The 22,280-nt window shown below is 41.1% G+C and overlaps 1 protein-coding gene across 1 annotated transcript in view; it reads left to right on the top strand.

Moving 5' to 3' along the window:
- The first annotated feature begins 1,961 nt into the window (after positions 1-1,961).
- Positions 1,962-22,280, top strand: part of slc4a3 (solute carrier family 4 member 3) — a 43,917-nt gene continuing 23,598 nt past the window's right edge. The window contains exons 1-5 of the mRNA XM_079731126.1: positions 1,962-2,044; positions 6,345-6,546; positions 16,239-16,513; positions 19,165-19,373; positions 21,297-21,523. Of these exons, the coding sequence (XP_079587252.1) occupies positions 1,991-2,044; positions 6,345-6,546; positions 16,239-16,513; positions 19,165-19,373; positions 21,297-21,523 (967 nt within the window). The 5' untranslated portion in view covers positions 1,962-1,990. The remainder of the gene's footprint in view (positions 2,045-6,344; positions 6,547-16,238; positions 16,514-19,164; positions 19,374-21,296; positions 21,524-22,280) is intronic.

The raw sequence follows: 22,280 nt of genomic DNA on the forward strand, positions 1-22,280 counted from the left end.
AATGACCGCTGTCAAGGAAAGCTGATTTTTTTTTTTCTAACGTATCACTCCGCAAGAAGTCTGCTGATCAACACTACGAATGCTGGTAACAAATAAATTGTAAAAAGACACAATGTGTGAAGTTTTTTTTTGTGCCGTGTCTAGTTCACCATCATGCACGCTTTGTTCAGTAAAAAATCTGTTTTCGGCGCATGTAGGCCTATCTGCCTAAGCCCACGTTGAAATAATTTTGATGTTGAATGTTAGTGCCGCAGATGGTGAAATAAACAGATTGATTTCATACAAATCATAAAAGCCTCTCCCTGTATCATTGTGTGTGCGTGTATCCGAGGTGCGTGCGTGTGTGGGGGGTTCTTGATTAACCGATTATCGAATATTATTCGAATACTTCTCAACGAATATTGAATAGTATTTTTGCCAGAAATGCACATCCCTATTAGAAGGCTGATGGATGTCTTGAGCGCTGTCGTCTCCTCCTTCCGCCATGATTCCAACTTCAAGAAACTTAAAAACATTATGTTGTAGGCTACACAGTGTGCCTGGGCGGCAACTTGAAAATGAAAACGGTATTTTTATTGCGTTTTACAGTTACACCGGTAACCGTTACATCCCTAATATGCCGGTCGGCGCGTATTTGAATTTAACGGTTTTTATATGACAAAATTAACGACCTGCCGTTGCTTGTCAATGGAAGCAATTGTCTCTTGCCATCTTTTATCGCAATTTCTACAGTCTATAGACAGAACGTCTTACCTGGGAGAGTTTGTCGACGGCGGAGCCGTTATGTTTAAAAACATAACGTCTTACCTGGGCGAGTGTCGCTGCGGTGTGTGCGTGCGTGTGTGTTCTTACGTGCGCGTGTGAATGTGCACGTGTGTGTGTGTGTGTGTGTGTGTGTGTGCGTGTGTGTTTCCTTGTATGTTCGTGCGCATGTGCGTGTGTCCGGTTTGTGTATGCGGTGTGTATGTGCGTTCTTGCGGTATATGTATGCGTTAGTGCGTGCTGTTTGTGTGTGTGAGCTGCAGGCTGCTTGGCACATGCGCACATGACCAACTTGAGTAACTGGTGCTGCAGGCCTGCTATTATAGTAGTAAGATGTGACCTTGTGGTCGAGTCCATACTATGATAACAAACTGATTTCAATTTACCTTTACATTAACTTAATTGTAATGACATCAGGTGTTTTAATGCGATGGGAAAACGTTTTTAAAAATATTTTTACGGTTGGAATCTTTGCTATCATAACCCTATTTTGACATTCTTCTTGTACATCGTGGACATGGCCCTGTGAATCACAGACGTGAGGTCACCCTAAACCCCTCTGGCTCTACTCCCTGCAGGTGATGCCACCCCAAAGGCTTCCTGGAGCTCCAGCCGTGAAAGAGAAGGGCTGATCCCTGTCTCCCACCACTGCAACGTCCTACAGCACCCCCATTGTCCTGCTCTTCCCCTCCCCCTGCCTGGCTCCCCATCTCCTGCCCAATATCTTCCCCCTCCCCCTGATTCCTTCTCAACTCCCCTCACCCGAGGTGTGACCCCCTATCCCTCCCTATCCCATTCCATCACAGCTCCAAGTCTGTATCCTCTTCCCCACGGGTGTAGCCGTCCATCTGAGTTGTTGATCAGAGATCAGAGTTGTTGGGTAGCAGACACACCCTTCTTAACTACCCCTCCCTCCAAACCCCTACCTCAAAAAGCCCTGTTACCCAAGTCCTCAAAACTTGCTGTGACCTTCACCCTTACCCTAATCCAAGTACCTCAAAAACGTGTGTAACCGCCACCAATATATCCACTACCCCTCATCCACCTCGGAAATCTCCTGTTTCGAGAACATTCCACCAACCAACCCCCTTTAAAACCCCTGTCCCAACCCTTGTTACCCCCCAATCCATCCATCTACCCATTCTCCCACCACGCTTCAGCCACCCACCCGGACCCCTCTCACCAATCAGCCCTGCTCCCCCCTTCTGCTGGCTGGGCCTGAGGATCCATGGCTACAGGAGGCCATGCACCTGAAATAAATGTTCTAGCCAACCTGCAGCCGGTAAGAGCCACCACACCGTCAGACCTCCAGGGTTCATGTGGACAGAGGCGGTTGTTTTGGTCAAAGGTGGTGGTTTTGTTTTGGTTATTTTGGTGCTGCAAATGAGGCAGTGCCCAAACATTATCACTCTTCAAAACCATTGACTGTTAAAACAAATGATAATAATGAAATGATGCAAATGTTTTCAGAAGCGTTTTTCTGAGAAAGCCATTTCTGCCTTTTTATTTATTTTTTTAACAAAAAAAACCCTGCAAGATTACCATTCTGTTCAGGACTTCCTGGAGGTAAAGTGGAAAGCTAGACTTTGGAAACAAATCGTATTTTCAGATTGAAGAAGCAGCACCACAGAGGCCATTCTACACATTTTCTACGTCCTTTTCTAGCCTGTGCCAGAATATAGTAAACAAGCTGCTAACAGCAGATGTAGCTGTGGTAGTCTTGCATATAATCCACCAGAGAAATCTGTAGCAGGGCTGCATTTGAAATTAACAAGGCATGGTGGTTGTAGAAGAGCAAACACAAAGATTCACTGTTACTTTTACATAATGGGCCTTTTGCCATTGAATGCTGTTGCCCAATTAAGTTAGTTATGTAAACTCTGTTGGGTGAGGGTTTTTTTTTTACTTCAGAAACAAGATATATAATAATTAAAATGTGTCTAGAAGAGAAGAGAGAGGCAGAATAAGCACATAGCTAGCCTGTTAAGCCGTGTCAGTATCGCAGATAGATGCTTATTTGACGCATAAAGCAAACAAGGCTAACGGTAACGGCAGTGCTAAAAGCGGCAATGCCTGCCTTTTAACAAACACACCTGGAGCAGACAGAGTACAAACACCAAATTGGAGAAAGGAGAAAATTGACCGATATCACACATCAGTAAGAAGGGGTTTTTTGTATGCAAGCCCTCCTCAAACTGCAAGCCTCTTGAAGCAGCTGTGTGGAGCAGGGATGAGTCACACTTGGGTATGTGTGGAAAAACACTCACTTGATCCGTGACTCGTCAACAGCCCCGCTTTGGGCCTGTTGCTAATATCCCGGGAAAATCGGTCCGCCTATGAGAAATCTGGTATCTCGAGAGGAGGGCACTGCGTGGGGTGGGGGGTTCTGCCCCGGTTGAAATGGAGATGGTTCCGTTGAGGAGCTGAAGAGGCACACAGACTGCACCAAACTGGGGGTGTCATCGTCGTTTGCATGGCAGAGAGATGCTGTGTTTAATGTGCTAGCGCTTGTGACAAGGACTGTCTCTGTTTTCCCATATCTTTCTGTCTGTTTGTCTGCTCTTCTGTCCTTGTGTGTGTGTGTGTGTGTGTGTGTGTGTGTGTGTGTGTGTGTGTGTGTGTGTGTGTTTCATTAAGGGACTAGAGGAGGTTGCTACAGCAACATCTCAAAACCAGCTGCCTCATGTTGTCAGTAAGAACAGACATGTCAGATAAGCTTTTGTTTTGTTGTTTTATTGTCTATTTGTTGTATACAAATCCCAGGGAGGTAAACCTCATATTCTGCTATTCTTGACAACAGGAACCAGAAAGAGGAAATATGGTCATAAATAAAGATGGCCATATTTTCGCCTTTAAACAAGATTTAAGATGTCAATTTACGATATAAATGCTATGTGACGTGTCTACTGCAGCTATTTACTCCATTCAATAATATTCAAACTCGATATAAACCAGTGTACCAGTCAATCCATTCAGCCCTCTAAATAGTTTAATTCTGCTCCAGCCAAGCCACTAGAGGTTGCTAATGGGAAAACGTACATTGTGCTGGTTAAAGCGTAATTCATAGTGCATCTAAAAGCCAGTGTAGGTATGAGGAGCAGCCTGTGGGTACACTGTCGGTGTTCACATCACAGCCGGAGCCAAAAGTGGTAAAAGTACCTTATGCTCACCTCTCCAAAATGTGACTCCGCCAGCAGGCTGCAGAACCACAAACACAAGCACCGGCGTAGAGACCAATGACAATTGGACACAGAAGCCTAGCTCTACCTTCACTGTAATGGTCCTATACAAACAAACAATTGTGCGCCATATGGGAAAATCCCCTTTACTAGATCAATTGGCATCATAAAAATGTTCCACTATCGCTCGGAGTCTTGCAGTGTTTCTGCCTGGAGGGACGAGAGGACAGAAAGAAAGAAGCACAAACACATGAGCCAGCTCCACTTCCTGCCGTGGTGTGTTGCCGCGCTGCGTCCCAGCCAGTGCAACGTGTACATACTGTACCAAGCACTGCCATTAAGTGTGACAGCGTTGCATTAAGCTGTCCAAACGTCACGCGACTCCCTGCAGCCCACCCGGTCACGCGCAAGACGTTTCTTTCAGTCCAAGTCCTTGTAGCCGTTGTGTGAGCGAAAGTGCACGTTCACGCATAGGCGCACACATGCACGCACACGCACATACATGCATGCGATACATGCACGCACATACACACACCGAGAGCGAGGCTTCTCACTGAGCGAGAGTTGGTTAGACACAAACTGACCGGATTGGGCTAAAGGTAAAAAAGCAGTCAGTGTTGTAAACAAGCACTTTCAGAGGATATACATGGAGCCAAGTGTTACTTTGCAGTGGCTGAAGCACTCTCGCTCAATACTGGGCCATTTTCAGAAATCAGTCCAGTACTTTAGTCTCAAAATGATGGGAAAATTTGGTCTAGGTTGAAAAGTACAGACGTGAGTCTGAGTGATTGCACACAGGCCGGCTCCAAACCGAAATGGAAAGGTTCTCAAGAGTTGAAATCGCACACATACACATGCATGCACACACACACTCACCTGGTTTGGGTTACGCCCAGGTGTATTGGGACCAATTAGCCTTCAGGCTGCTCCAACTTAATAGAGTCTCTCTTGTTGTGCATAAATACCCGTTAAATTTGTTTGTTTACATTAGTACAGTACACGACTGGGAGTTTGCTTTCACCGTAGCGGTTAGCAGCATTCCAACAAGTAATTATTAATTGTATTATTTTGGTGGAATAAAATGCATCCAAGATCACAATAGCATCAGCATATTAGGCATTTATTTGCTGGCTTCCAGAAGGATACACGGTTCATACAGAGTTTACCCTGCAGTTCACTACTCTTTAGTATAATTTTTCTTGCCTTAGTCATTTTTTTGTGTCAATATTCACAGCCATAAAACGTATGTTGTCCCTGCCTCCCATTGTTCATTATCAATCAACTATAAATAAATAACTAGATGTATGCCCTCCAGAGACCGTGGCAGAGTAACGACAAACAACAAAAACAACTGCTTATCTGGCACCATTAAGAGGCGGAGTCATTGAGCTCTGGAGCTTGTAGTGACCAATCAGATGTAATGTCTGTGTGTGTGTGTCTCTGTGTGTGTCACTCTTTTCATCTAAAGCACTCTCCTGGGGCCGGCTAGGGCATTAGCATCATGCTGCCACTGCTATGCACTTTGTTTCATTGATTATTTTGCGCTGATGATATATGATTCTTAATGACTATTGCTCTCGGTCTCTATCTCTGTCTGTACAGTAGTTGATGTATAGTATAGTAAAGTGCAGCGTATCACTGCCTCTGTCTGTACTGATGGTACTCAGTGCTGACGTTTTCCATCGTGGCAAATCTCCCCAAAGTGTTGGTTGTCGGTGTTACTTAACCGCCTCTATCAATGCTCTTATAGATGCACTCAGGCGCTTCTTATAGTATAGTTTGTAATTATTGTAAAACACTTTTATCTGGAGCATCTCACAATGCCCTGAGTGCATATACTCAGCCCCCAGTGGGAATACAACCCTTAATCTCGGCCGTGTTGATGCTTTGCTCTGCTTGTTGTAGATTGACATGATTTTTATTTTTTGTTGATGCCCTCCACGGAAAATGCAGCGTTGCCCTCAGTGCCGTGTCCACTCCACTCCCTGGTTAGGTGTGGCCCCTGGGGAGCCTCGCTCAACGTTTCTGTGTACATTTAAATCATTTAAATCAATCAATGAACAAACAGTGATGTCATCATGTATGAGTGAGAGCGGTGAGGTGACACTGGCTTTCACAGTCGTGGATTTAAGCTCCGCGTTGTGTTTGTCTGGACAGAACTATAGCGTCGTCACACTGCTAAATAAATCATCAACCTGGGTTTGATTTATTGGAAACCACATTTCTTGCAGTGTCTGAATAGTAATTGCAGAATCTTCTTTGGTTTCTCATCTGGGATCAATTGAGATTTTATTTTATCTTAATTAATGTTATAAAGTAATACAGTATATTATACATTTTGGGGATATTCTTTGTTGATTTATTTTGTGTGTATTCTTATTCAATGTCCCCCCTCTGCTCCAGGTGGAGGAAGAAGAGGATGATGATCCCTCAGCCGATCGAGAGAAAGAGGGAGAGGAGGGGGAGGAGGATGAGGAAGAGGAGAGGGAGGAGGACAGCTGGGAGAAGATGCTCTCTGTTGAGCGCTTTGGTGACATCATCAGCACTTCTGGGTCGTCCTATGGAGAGAGGATGGGCCGGCACTACAGTGAGAGAGACTTTGAGAGTAAGACCCACTAACTAACTCACTAAGAAACAGACAGGCACTACAGCGAGAGAGACTTTGAGAGTAAGACCCACTAACTAACTCACTAAGAAACAGACAGGCACTACAGCGAGAGAGACTTTGAGAGTAAGACCCACTAACTAACTCACTAAGAAACAGACAGGCACTACAGTGAGAGAGACTTTGAGAGTAAGACCCACTAACTAACTCACTAAGAAACAGACAGGCACTACAGTGAGAGAGACTTTGAGAGTAAGACCCACTAACTAACTCACTAAGAAACAGACAGGCACTACAGCGAGAGAGACTTTGAGAGTAAGACCATCTAAACAACTAATGATGTAAGTGATCACTGTGATAGCAGCAATAAGAGACACCAAGATTGTTAAAGGAGACATATTATACCACCAGGTGTGAGTGTGCTTAGCCTTACAAACCGTTTAGAAATCTGCCCCATATGACATCACTAGTGGGCGTCTCCACCTAGATCTGTACTGGATAGATCAGTGTACCAGCCTACCCAGTGGACTGAAGTAAACTTTGCTCATCTATCCAGCAGAGATCTAGGTTGACATGCCCACTAGTGATGTCATATGGGGCAGATTTTCAAAACGGCTTGTACGCCTAATCACACTCACACCTGGTGGTATAATATGTCTCTATAATATGTATAATATGTAAACCTCGTTTTGTAGAAAGACGTAATTTGAAGATGTTTGTTGAGCAGGGTTTTCTATATGACGTATATCTTTTTGACTGGACCAGAATTGCCGTTATTAATGATGTTGAAATGGCTTGGTCATTATTCCATGATACCTTTTATGCGGCCTGGGCAAAGGCAAAAAAGTCAGGCGCTGAGGCTGACTGGCTTCTCTTTCGTCAGCTGAGAAACAAATGTACTGCTCTCTTCAGAAAAGCCAAATCTGAGTTTTATCTAACTATCACTACAAAAAATTTGAATGATTCGAGAAAATTCTGAAGCAATAAAATCATTATCTGCTTCTAAAACCTCATATGAATTACCATATTTTCAAAGACTCCATTGCTGTTCATGATAAGGTCTTACAGCATTCTTACAGCGCATAAGGGAGTTCCCCAGGGTTCAGTACTTGGACCACTTTTATTTACTTTATCTATTAATAGCCTTGGACAAAATTTCCCAAATGTAGCTTTTCATTTCTATGCGGATGATAGTGTAATTTATTGTTGTTCATCCATGCTCAGTAAGGCTTTTGAGTACATGCAAAGTGCTTTTGATAGAGTTCAGGCTCAGCTTCGTCAACTGAAGCTTGTTCTCAATGCTGAAAAGACCAAACTCATGGTATTTTCAAATTCCAAAAAGAAGGTGTTAAATCAGCAAATGTTAACATCTCAAGGTAATGAAAATGAGGTTGTGTCCACCTACAAGTACCGTATTTCCCGCACTATAACGCGCACCGGATTATAAGGCGCACCTTCAATGAATGACCTATTTTAGAACTTTTTTCATAAATAGGGCGCACCGGATTATAAGGCGCATAGCATAGAAGATACTGTGAGTGTGATACTGTGAGATACTGGGACTGTGAGTAAGCGCAGTAAAATGCTGTGTGCACTGACTACGATAGCCGTAATGCTGCAAGCGGTGTGGCTTTATCGTAGTCGTAGTGAAACATTTTATTATTATTATTAAATTGTTTTTATTGGTTTTTCATACTGAAACATTTTGACAGAGCGCCGTTTACAACCAGTATGGATCAACCAATTAACCAATTGATCCATATATAAGGCGCTCCGGATTATAAGGCGCACTGTCGTTTTTTGAGAAAATTACCGGCTTTTAAGTGCGCCTTATAGTGCGGAAAATACGGTACTTGGGATTTATGATCGATGACCTCATCACTTTTAAAACTCACATACAAAATCTGGTGAAAAAGCTGAAACTAAAGGTGGGTTTTTACTTTAGGAACAAATCATGTTTTTCTCTTGAGGCCAGACAACGTCTTGTCGAAGCTACCTTCTTGCCGGTTCTTGATTATGGTGATCTGTTGTACATTAATGCATCAGCTCACTGTCTACATATGTTGGATACTGTGTATCATGGAGCCTTGAGGTTTATTACAAACAGCAGAGTCCTATCTCACCACTGTACGTTGTACTTAAAAGTTAACTGGCCTTCTCTTTTTATGCGACGTCTTAGTCACTGGTATGTTTTTATCTACAAGGCAATGTTAGGTAAGCTCCCCTGTTATTTGTCAATGCATATGTCCCGGAAACGTGTCCCCATGGGTTACGTTCTCAGAACATGGTCCTTATGAGTGCTGCTGAAGCGTGGACAAAACTTGGAAAAAATGCCTTCAAGAATTTTGCACCATCTTCCTGGAATAACCTGCAGAAGCAGCTCAAGCTGCCAGACCTAGTTACTCTCAGTGAATTTAAAGCTGTTGTAAAGAGTTTGATATCGGACCCCATTGGAAAATCTAAGTGTTATAGTCAATGATCTACATGTATTATTACTATTGCACTTAGTATTGAACTTGTACTTTGTCTTGTGTTTTATGTTGCAACTGTCAAGTCAAATTTATTTATATAGCACATTTAAAAAAAACAATAGTTGACCAAAGTTCTGTACAATGCAAAACAACAAATAGGCCTAAGATACACAACAACAGCAAAAACAACAACAGCAACAGAGCAAAAAAAAAAAAAAAGGTTCATTTGTGTTAAAGGCCAATGCATAATAGTGAGTCTTTAGTAGCGTGCAGGTGACGGAGCAGACATTGGTCCCCACCAAAATAGACAGAATTGCAGTAATCTTAACGGGACATAATAAACAAGTGAATGACTCTCTGAAAGTCCTTTGGAGGGAGATAAGGCTTTACTTTAGCTAGGAGTTGCAGCTGGAAGAAGCTTGTCTTGACGACTGAGCTTATTTGCTTGTCAAATTTAAAACCATTGTCAAAAATAACTCTGAGGTTTCTAGTAAAAGGGCAACTGTAGGAGGCAAGGGGACCAAGGACACTGTCAATGTCATCTAGTATTTAAGATTTACCGAAAACAATTATCTCAGTTTTCTTATTGTTTAGTGTGAGAAAATTAAGTTCCAACCAGGTTTTTACATCTTTCAGACAATTTAACAATGCATTTGTGTAATTCTTATTTTATTTTAACGGCAGGTAGACTTGTAAGTCATCTGCGAAACAATGGAAAGAAATGTTGTGTTTTTCAAAAATGGAACCTAGTGGAAGCAAATATAAACCAAAAAGAATTGGAGCTAAAATAGAGCCTTGAGGGACCCCACAGGCTAGTGGGGCTGCAGCTGTGCAGCAGCTGTGTACTGCTGTCCATCTTGGCCAGGTCTCTTTTGTAAAATAGATTTTAATCTCAATGAGACTCAACCTGTTTAAATAAAGGATATAATAATAATAATAATAATAATAATAATAATAATAATAATGATAATAATAATCATAACTCATTAATAAGGGAGAGAAATAATTTGAAACTTTGAAAGTATGCCAAGCTTAAACAAACTAATGAATAATGACAGACAGGAAAAACATGAGAGGAAAAACTGCCTGATGCAAAAACAACATATACATATTTTATTAGGCTCATAGTAGGCCTGTGAGTACATTTCAAAATACTATCATATGTAAGAGTTGACAGATATTTTTACTTTTTGTACTTTTTTTTTTCTTTTAGGATGAAGCACATACAATTTAAAAAAAAAAACAGAGCAAAAACGTTGGGTCACAGAAGGCAGGGCATAATAAGCTTAACGTCTACAACAGGGGCGATTCTAGGGTCAGAGCTTTAGAGGTGCTGAGCACTCAATGAGCCCCACTGCCACACCACCCACCCTTTTTTCACACAAAAACAAAAAATATTTCTATTGAAAAATAACTTCATAATTTTAACATTGGTTCAACTAACTCAAAAGATTTTTTTCTTTTTTTGGAGCCCTTTCCAGAACACCATCTTTATTGTGACAGTTCATACAGCCCCCTGTAACAAACATAAACCCCTCTTCACTCAGCTGGTTTTACTGACCGTTAACTCCATGTGCCTCCTTTTGTATCAATAGTCATTAGATTAGATTAGATTCAAATTTATTGTCATTGAACAAAGTAACAGGTACTTGGACAACAAAATCTTCAGCAAATTATTTACAAATGGCCATCTCTAATCTCCTTGGTTGCACACCTGTCTGAACTTTCATAAAACATGCTTCACATAAAGAGCAAAAAAAAGAAGGTAAATCCAAAAAGTTACAAAAATTTACTTTACCCAGGTCTTGAAAATACTTAGAAATTAAAGATATAGAAAAAGAAAGAGAGGGAAATCTTTGATTGTACTTCCCCTGAATCCCCATTTTGCTCTTCGATGTATGCAGGTGATACACTCTACTTTGGGAGAGTTAATCTATGTCGCCGAACTTTGAGGGTGGCAAACCTGTCAATGACTCCAGCACTCACCGATATGGTATCAGAATCGGAACAACTCTAGGTAAAAGGAAAGAAGTGTGAGACACAGCTTTAGAGCAACTTACTTAGTTGATTGATTCACAACACTACAACTAAACAGATCTCACTCTGCCTGAGTCGCGCTGGACGACGGGCGGGCTGCGGAGCGGTGCAGGTACAGAGGAGAAGGATGGTTGAGAAGAGGATGATACCATTTGCTAAGCGGGGATGTTTTTTCATTTTCTTCCTTAAATATATACATTTCAAACCAAAAACTACAGAGTATGTTTTGGACATTATTTAACAATTTCAAAGACGAACAAATATAATTTTTAGAATAACATTTCTTACTCCCAAGTTTTAGGGGTGCTGAGCCCCTTTTTAGGGGTGCTTCAGCACCCCTAAAAATGGGCTAGCCTCGCCCCTGGTCTACAATCAAGAAACATGTTACGGGTTACCTCCATAGTATTCCTTAGAGGGGGGATGGTCATCACAATTCAGAAAAACTCATTAAGAGTCCAAATTAACTAAATCCAGCATAGGGAACCAAAGTGGCTGATTCTTTATGTTTTTTTTATCCAAGAAGCATGCCTCGAAGACCATTGTAAATTCGATCAGACCAGAAATAAATTTAAAAACTAATTTGGAAAATCAAATCTAAATAATATTCTTTCTCCATAATTGGCTCACTCATGTCATAACCATTTTAACCAGTACTAACCATACATTTATTAATACAAAGTCTAAGGGTGAATGTAAGTTTTCCCATCTTTTATATTTCTTTTACAATTACTAACCACTAGGGCTGGGTAAAAAAATTGATTTAATCGATTTTGGATCGATTTAATTTAAATTTTGCAATATCGATTCATAAGGCATGAGATCGATTTATTTATTTATTTATTTGATTTTTTTTACCATTATTATTATTTCTGCACTTTAGTAAACAATGCCTTACTGCAATTTGCATTAATGGAATGTTGTAGTTCAAGTACACTTTCACTTGCAATTCCTTTCTAATTTCAAAATTGCACTTTTGAGACTTGAGACAGTTTTTTTTACAGCTCAAGTTAAAACTGTCCAATTTACGAGTTTGCACTTAAAACCTGTTGTTTAAGGTGAAGAGAGAAAATTAAGTACATTTGTATTTTGTAACACAGTTGAGACATTTTCATTATTTAAGAGCAGATTGAATCAAATCGAATCATGATTAATCGATTCAGAACCTTGTGAATCAAAATCGAATCGGTTTAGGAAATTGGCCACGATACCCAGCCCTATTAACCACTCTCATTTGGTTGGTGGTTCCTTGTTTGGCCGCTTTTTGGAGACTTCTTTTTTACCGGCTACAAGTAATATTTTGAGACAATATTTATCTTGGTTGCTAAATTCAGTTGGTATATTACCTAAATATACAGTGCCAAAATTAAAATTGATCTCAAAGCCTAAAAGAGATTTTATTTCTGACACTGTTTCTAACCAGTAGGGCTGGATTGCCATGCAATTCCAAAATATATGATAGTGTTCAGCCATTGTATTGTTACATTGTCTCCAGCAGTGTCCGGAATCTGCTATGCCATTCTGTAAATACTTTCTTCTTGGAGTAATAAAAACCTGATAGGTTTTTTCCATGAAAATTCTCTCCATTGGCGAACTGGTGGTGGAAGAATTTATTTGACATATATTTAACCATTAATCTTCAGTTAAGGTTGTTTGCTTCCTTCTCCCAATTAGTTTTAATATAAAGTATAGAATGTTTCTTGGAATGTAGTAAACAGGAATATAATCTTGACACCAATTTCTTATGGATTTTGCCTCCATAAGCATCAATAAAAACTGTGATGAGATCCAAATCAGCTTCATCATCAACTTTAATGTTTCTGTCAAAATGATGCCTAATCTGTAAATATCTGTAGAAGTCCTGTCTGTCTAATTTGTGGGATTCTTGAAGATGTAGGAAGCTTTCAAAGCCTTTATTGGTTGAAATTAAGCAGTGTGATGTGATGCCCTTCCTGGTCAGTTGTTTAAACCTCAAGTCCAGCTGTGCTGGTTTAAAATCATCACCATGTTCAACCCATCTCAGCACTCATGTTTTTCTCTACAATTTTAGATTCTTACATTCTTTAAACCAGATATTGAGAGGAACCATTGTAAATGTACTTGATTTTTCTAGATAAATGGTCTTAGACTTTGTATCACCAGGCAGGGATTGAAGTGGGATATCACGTTGGTTTATTCTAGTTCTTTCCATTTTGCTTCATAATTATTGATACACCAGTAAACTAAATATTGTAATTGTGCTGCTTTATAATAGTCTTCTAGACAAGGTAGAGACATGCCTCCCTTTTCTTTGGATAACTGTAGTGTTTTAAAACATACTCTCGGTTTCTTACTCTGCCATATTAACCTACAAAAACAGTTGCAGAAAAATTATCATCTTTATAGTCTCTATTCAATTATGCATGCTAAGTGTTAGATCTATTTTTATTTCTTCCGTGATAGGGTGATCATTTGTATTATATATATCAGTTAGGTTTCTCTGAATATTTACACCAAGATACTTCATAACATTAGTTTTCCATTTAAAATTATATATTCTATGACACATCATGTTTGTAATGGGATTTTTGATTTTAGATATCGATATTTCTGACTGTTGTTTTCGTAGTCTCCATGCCAATATTTTTTTAGCCCTAGGTCCATTCTCATAATATCTTTGTTTTATGTACTTAAGTTTATTTTCCACCTGGTTGTCAAGTATCTTGTTTAGTTCTAACTTCGTTAAACGATTTGTTCTAACAGGATGGGGTCTTTCAGCTCAATATGTGTATTTTCCAATGCTTTTAATATGTTAGTCAAGTCTGTCACTTGCTTTGTTTTTCTTTTTTCTTTGTTGATGACTACATTATCATTTTTCCTCTAAGCACTGCTTTGCCGGCATTCCATAAAACACTTTATGTCCTCCTTACAATTAAATTATAGGTAATCTTTAATTTCCTTTTAATAAATTCCTCGCATTGATGGTCATTTAGGAGGCTGGTGTTAAGACTCCAGATGGTGTTTCTGGAGTGGGCATCCATATTAGGCTCAAATACACCTCCGAATGATCAGACACATCACTAACCCCAATATTGCACTCCACTATCCTATGTCTCTCGGAGTTAGACATAAAAAAATAATCAATTCTCGAGTAGACAGCGTTGGAGTGGGAGAAAAAAGTATACTGCTTTACAGATGGGTTGAGTTCCCTCCATTAAGGCTGCCTCTTTATTAGTGTTGCAGAAGCGTTGCTACATGTAATGACGTTACTAGTTTTCAGTAGTTAAGCTCTTTTATTGTTCAGTAGCGCAGTAGCGTCCACACAAGCTACATTTCCAGAGCGTTTCTGAGGCTCAAGCACAGCAGAGCCTTGTACTGCAGTCTGAAATAAGTCGAAGGATCAGTACCCCCAAACACGGCCGATAAACATAAATGTGAAAGATGTTAGGTGTTCTATGTCGATGTCAATGTTGATGGTAGATGAACAAAGCACTTCCGTATGACGGCGACAGCACATACCAATCATTGATTTGAAGCTACGACCAAAGACACACAAACTCACACACACACGCACACACCTGACACATAAAGTTGATGGCAAAGGGAAGGTAACAATTCTTGTTTACAGGTGAATTTAATAAGCTTTGCTTATTATAGAAATGTGACCTTTATCTTTTTAATGCTGTTAAAACCTGTCAATTTGACATGACATGGTTCAATCTGGAGTGTGGTGTGAGTTCAGATCTCAGGTTATTGTTTAATACATTTCAAAAACAAATAGTATCTTCTGATGTAGTAAACTACTTTTGCCATTTGTAGGTTAGCTTGCTTAATTTCTCCGGGGGGCTGCTTCTGTGTAGTGGAGTTTCATTTGATGCAGAGTAACTGGTTGCTTAGCTCACGGCACTTTCCAAGTAGCTTGCCCAACACAGCTCTTAATCAGACACAGATATTTGATTCTCTGTAGTGTATTGGAAATCTAATACTGAAAATCAATAGGATGTATTGTATTGCTGTTGAGTCAATGCTACGCTGTTATGCCATAGCCAGCTTTGTTAGGCCGTGACATGTTTCCTTTTTATCACGTGATATTTATTTCCTCTCGCAAATCTGTATTTTGCTCATCTGGTTCCCAAAAGGGCTTTCCTATGTGTGGTTATTTTAATGTTATTTATTCATTTTTATAAAACTTTACATTTGTACATATAGTCATCTAATAATATAATGATATCATTTTGTAGTATTACAGTTTAGTAATAGTATTACTAAACTGTAATTGCATCTCAGTATTGCATTGCTTTACATTAAGTCTACACCTCCTAATTATTTCCCTTCGTCCATTCATCATCTGAATGACCTCTTGCCTCCATTATACGATACATGGGCACATTGATGGCAGGTGGTATGAACACTCAATATAGTCACAGATTAGCATTAGAGGGTCCCCTGTTATGAATGCCTGATGGTGGCGGGTTGGTCGGGGAGGGGAGGCGATGTGCTTTGATGTTTAGTAAACACTCAATGTCTCTAGCACAGCCTGATAATTGAAATCTAAGGGCTTTTGTTGACGTGTCCCAGCTAGCTTAATAGGAGCTTAACACAGAGTCCTCTGAGCAGAACCCCCTCTGAACGCCTCCAGCTACACAGACTGTCTACCACTCCACTCATGGTTTATTCAACACCATCACGGCCATCAGGAGGCAGAGGCACGCTTTAATGCGGGCAGCCTCCTTGTTCACTTGTTATTTAGAAGATACTTTATGTGACTTAAAGGGAATCAAGGTTGTTAATGAGTAGGTAAGGGTGAGGGCATTTTGCTCAAAGACGCCGGCAGGATAGACTGCATGCAGGTTTGAACCCTGTACCTTTCAGCTTGTCGATTGCCCCATGACTAAATGGACTGCATTTATATAACGCTTATCTAACCATTGGCAACTCAAAGTGCTTCTGACCCATTTTTGGGTCTAAAAAGTGTTGGCCCCCTGACTTCTTCCATCTTTTGTCACATTTGTTGCCTCAATCAATACATGCCTTTAACAAAAATGTCCCTGAGAATGATTGCACATTGCACCGCACGTGGTTAAGTAGTCGCTCACTTTAAATGTAAAGGCACTTGATTTCTAACACCTTACTATACCATGTATATTTAACCTTGACCCATACGCATAATGACCTTTAACCCTTTCCTTCACCCCCCCCCCCTTGCAGACCACCGCCACACGTTCCACCACACACACCACCCACTGTCCACCCACCTGCCCCTCCCCCAGCGGCTGCGCAAGCGGCCCCACGGCGGCGAGCGCCGCCGCAAGAAACGGCGGCGGAAGAAGAAGACGTCCATGGCGCCCTCCGAGGTCACGCCAACCATCCACGAGGTAGACGAGGAGGAGGCGGAGCTTGAGGGCGAGGAGGCAGAGTCTGAGGCAGACGGCCGCTCCTTGTCGGAGGCCACGCCCACCCACCTGCCCGCCGACCAACCACAGGTAACATATGGCTGACAGGCGAGGCCGTCGACCAATAGGGATTCTTCTAGGCCGACGCAGGTCTTTTGGGTAAAATGTTGAACGTGTTACCTCAGTTCACCCTGTGACGCGTCGAAGCGCTGGTTAGCGAATCACCTCTGCTGACGGGTGAAAGCCGACACGCGTAACAGTCTGAAACCGCTGACCTAGGCACGACGGAGACCTGCTCGGCAGTAGTTTGTGTGTGTGTGTGTGTGTATTGTTTATCATACCGGTGCTGCAGGTATAGAGGAGCAGGTGGCAGAGAGGGGTTAGTTGTCCCGAGACATTTAGGAAGACACATGGCCCGTGTGGAAATGTGAATGTTTGTTCGTTTGGGATGCAGCGTTCAGCACTGATATGTCAAATTCAAGGTAAACGGGATCTATTTATGATACAAAGGTTTGCAGAGTGTGTCACCTTCCTTTTGGAAACATACTTTACTGTGATTGCACTTTAGAATAGCTGCAACAAGCAATGATAAAGTCAATAGTGAATTTGTAATTTAGAAAGCATTGTTCATGCGACATTACTCAGTAGTAAGTGGTGTATAATCAGTGATATATTCTTAATAAGATAAGAGAAAGTGGCTCATAAGATCATTAATAAAGTGTAATTGAATGATTTCCAAATTATTTATAATGTGTTTATAATGCTTTATTAACGCTGAATAATGCTGCAGTTCATGATTTGTTCAGGTAGATAGAAATTATTGGTCAAGTTTTTTGTGTGAGCTCATCTAAATTGAGGATTATCTATGCCTTACACAACATTTATACAACCCTTTTAAAGGCTTGAAGTGCCTCAAGTACCATTGCAGCAGTTCAAATAGTCCAAAGATATCCTCAACAGAAATAATTTAAAAGGACACAACGCAAAGTACTACAGACAATATCAATCTTTATTGTTAATACAGGAAATGTTAGTATTCATTGTTAGTACAGAAAATTGCATGATGCATGGTTAGTACCAAAAAAATACGTAATGTTTGTTAGTACAGATTATCAATTTGTGCTCAATAAGAATAGTGAAACAACTTTAACTGTACAAAATGCCAGAGAATGCTTTACCAGTACAGTGAACCCTCAGCCATCCATAAGGCACAACCAAAAAAACACTGATTAAGAAAAGCTGGATAAAAGTCTGAGACTTAAGCTCACTTCTTCCAAATAAGTGGCAGCTTACCAGAAGTCTGACAGGCGTCCATTTTGTCCCCGATACCCAAGGCCAACAGAATCGCAGAGTCACGTTCTCTGACTAACAGGGACGGTTTCACCAGACCGGCCACCGCTCTGACCAGTGCAAAAACATTTTGGGGGAGGGAGAAAGTAAACTTGCCTTTTCATATCATTGCTCGGGAAGTTGGCAAGTATAGAAATATATCCTTGTTGTATTGTATAGGTGTGAATACAACTCATCGCTAAACAAATTGCCTGGCCAAAAAGCAACACAATTTCACACAACTTTACAGATATCTCGCTGGTGTTTTGGTCTGAACAACCTCTCGGATGTGAGCGATGCCAAGCTGGCGTACCAAGTGACATTACATCCATCGAAGCCGTGAGAGGATTTTGACCTTTGACTTCCACATTGGCAGATTACTTCTACTCAGCAGCTAACCCTCTCATCGACCACAGCATACAATGGGCAGAAGCAGCATGCAAAAAAAACATTTTAATAGTAAACCTCTGAAAAAATGGCATTTCATCTGATAAAATAGCTACAGAAGAGGAAACTGATAAAAATACATGTAAAATGCAGAGTACACCGTCAGGACATGTAAATGAAGGAACAGACAGTGGAGAGCAATATTATTGGTATGACATGTGTAAAAAGAAAAAGGTAATACGACTTTAATACTGACTTTGCATGGAAGTGTGTTCTAGTGATTGTGGTGGTGTTTGAGAATTGCATGTATGCAATGTGTTTAATGTTTAGGCTGTAATGTGGTTTTATGTTGACTATTTCAATTACTATTTTCTTATTAACAATACATGTTGCTATCTTCTGTATTAACAATAAATATTAATACTTTCTACGATGCTATTTTGTGTTGTGTCAGTTTTCTGTATAAATAATTATTAAGTGTTCATAATGCATTATTAAACACATTGTAAATAGAAATATTTTAAATCATAACCATACGCTTTATAAACCATCTCATAACCCGCTATCTCAGTATCTTATTTGCCAGAACAAAGCTTTATAAATAAGACATTCATTATTTACTAAAACTGTATTAATGCTTCGAAGATGAAATTAGTGGCTGGGTTTCGTGCTCATAGATAAGCCATTATAGGGACGGACCAACATCCTTTCTGCTGGAAATTGACCACCTATAGACATAACATTTAGAGATAAATGGAAATATGTTGCGTACATTCACATATCATTTGAACGGAAAAATCCATGAATTTGTATTGACCATTGTTTATCTTTTATCAGTTGATTGTCAAAGTTCAACCTGTTCCATTTAAAACCTTTTTAATACAGAGTCAAGTTGAACGTAGTAGTGGGGTCGTCGATTAATTCCTGGATTAACCTAGAGACAACCCTGCCTCCATTTTGCCGCCATGACACCACCACCATTTTCCAACCGCCACTCCACTCCCTGAACGTTCTCCTCCTCCCAGTTTAGCTCGGGGAACCAAGAGCAGCCCGGGCGCCTTCCACCTGTATGCTCCTTCCACGTGGAGACTGAGACGGTAGAGGGTCCCATGGGGCCTGCCGGCCAGAAGGGGCGCCCTGCCCAGGGCGGGGGTCAGACAGTGGGACGGACGGCCTCTGGACCCCTGGCGAGGGAGGAGGAGGAAGAGGCGGAGGAAGGGGATACAAGTCGCAGGTAGGATGGTTATTCTGCCATCTTAAAGCTCTGCAAATAATATTGATTATTATTGATTATGCTGTGGTGCTCTCTGTATTCTCCAACCCCGACAACCACTATGTATATATCTCATCTTTAGTGACTCACTCGTTCATTCACTAAGTCAATCACTCTTTCACTTGCTCTCTCATACAGTAAGTCACTCGCTGTCTCCGTTACACTCTCACTCAATAAGTCACTCACTCACTCTTTCACTTACTCAATCGCTCTTTCACTTGCTCACTCTCATTTGCTAATTCACACACTCCCTTACTCAGTCTCTCATTCCCTGTCACTCTCTTTGACTTACTCTACATCCCTCCCTTACTCATGCTCTCACTTTTCCATTCACTCACTAATTTACTCACTCACAGAGCAGGCCCAGTGTGTTTCCCAAAGTGAGACGTGTCGTATTGGGGAAGAACAGTTTGTTACCTTGTATTGTGTGAGTCTGTGAAGTCAGACAGCCAAGACAGTGCAAACACAGTCAGGCCATGTGACTGAAAGCCCCAATTGCCAAGTGCTCAAGAACGCATTCAGCTTCACAGTGTAGAGTTTCTTCAGAACAAGTACACCTGTTGTTGGCTTCTAAGGACAAAAGCTGTGTGTGTGTGTGTGTGTGTCTTCGTGTTTGTGTGTATGTGTCTCTGAGAGCCTGGGATCCCTTTAGATTCTCACAATAATATCCTTGAAGTTGGTTCTGTCTGTAGGTTACAGTGTTCTTGTTATATACGTAGAGGATAAGACGGGATCGTTTAGTGTTTAGGGTCCTGAAACCTGACTCCCAGCCAAAAGGTTCTGGGTTTGATCCCCAATGCCGCAATATACCTGCAGGTCTTCTTCATTAAAATACCTAAAGCCCCCTCCTGCTCCTTAACGCTCTGTATGAAAACGGCAAATAAACAACTATTCATATTTATTTTTTAAATACATTATTTTACCATTGCACAATATATGTTTACACACATTGCATGACCCTCATATTTTTCTATCTTGGATTAACAAAGTGTCTTATATTATTATATATATTAACCCATTACATGGTGTTATATACCCAATATACATATAGTTATATACACACTACACATTAGGTTACACTTTAGACAACATTACAGTCTACATATAGCAGCAGACAGTGTTTTGCTGAGTCAAACAGGCATCATGCTAACCTCATGGTGTATTAACACCAGAACATGCATCCCCGTGTCGATATGACCAATGAGGTAATGCTCTGAATAATGGATGAAGCTCTCTGCTGGCAGCAGAGGGCCACATATTATTCAGTTTGTTCCCTTCACTGGGTTGGGGAGGACTCCAACTTGATGATAGTCCAATGATACTCACTATACAGTCAAGCCTATATATTGTGCACGGTTTATTGTGCACATTTCATGTATTAAATGTTTGTACAAGAAACATACCCTATAATATATAATGTTGTCTTATTGTGCATGTGTGTACACAGCCTCATATTTGGGGGATTTAAGGGATGTGTGTGTTTAGCATTTGGTTATAGAGCCCCCTCCTGGTTAATAATAAGCACTGCAACCAACTGCAGTATACGTCAGAGTTGTGTATTGTGTTTTTTGTATTGTTTTGTAAAGTTTATCATAATTTGGGTTGCATGGATTGCAATACATTAAGCAGGATGAACCTCAAACTTTTTCAACCAGTTATAACAACTTTATAAATGCTATTTCCCATTTCCCCCTCTCTCCATTCCATCCCTCCCTACATCTCTCCTATCCCATCCTTTCTCTCCCTCTTTTTCTCACCCCTTCCCCTTCCCTTCCGTCCATCCATCCATCCCCCCTCCCCTTCCCTCTCCCTCCGAACTCCCCCCCCCCCCCCCCCCCCCCTCCCCCATTCCCCCCCAAACACACACCCACGACCCCACCCCAGCACCCTGCCGTCCACCGACCACGTGTCCCTCCCGACGTCCCGGGGCTGGTTCCGGAGGCGCTCCCCCCACCACCGACCCCCCGGGGCCCAGCGGAGCAGCTATGACCTCCGGGAGAGGGTGTACATCGGCAGCCTCATGCCCCTGGAGATGGCCGTCTACCAGCAGGTGCCCACCGACGAGGCCGAGGCCCAGATGCTGGCCAGCTCCGACCTGGACGACATGAAGAGTAAGAGGAGATACACACACACACACGTGGACATATACAGTAGACACACATACACACCCACACATGCATACCCTGGACGACATGAAGAGCAGGAGGGAACCCACACACAGACATACATAAACTTATACAGTATCTACACAAACAGTACACACACAAGCATGCATAGACATATACAGTGTAAACACATACACACTTCACACAGACCACAAATACATAACCTGGACGACATGAATAGATTAAGTACCATTGTATATACACACATACATAAACATGTGCAGTATACAAACAGAGACATATACTGTATTTACAAGTTCATATCGATACACACATGCACCTGGACATCATGAAGATTAAGAAGAGACCAATGTAAACAAATTGGCATAAAGTATATATGTACACATACATAGACTTATACATTATATAAACAAGCACAAATAGTAATTAAGTTTGCTGCCAAACACATAGACACATACCGTACACACACAAATACAGTATGTATGCAAACATATTCACATCTACAGTGTGCACCCATACATTTACATTTAGGACATTTAGCAGACACTTTCATTCAAAGCAACTTACAACGGTTCATACAGACATTTTCAGCAGAGTCAACTGTGGAAGGTGACAGCCAGCTCGGCGGGAGCAGTTAGGGTTAGGTGTTTGCTCAGCGACATCTCAACGCTCAGCTAGTTTGAGCCGGAAATCGAACTAGCAATCTCAAAAGTCACCCCACATACACACTGAACACACACAT

Source organism: Pollachius pollachius (assembly GCF_949987615.1).
Source record: "Pollachius pollachius genome assembly, chromosome: 3".
NCBI lineage: Eukaryota > Metazoa > Chordata > Actinopteri > Gadiformes > Gadidae > Pollachius > Pollachius pollachius.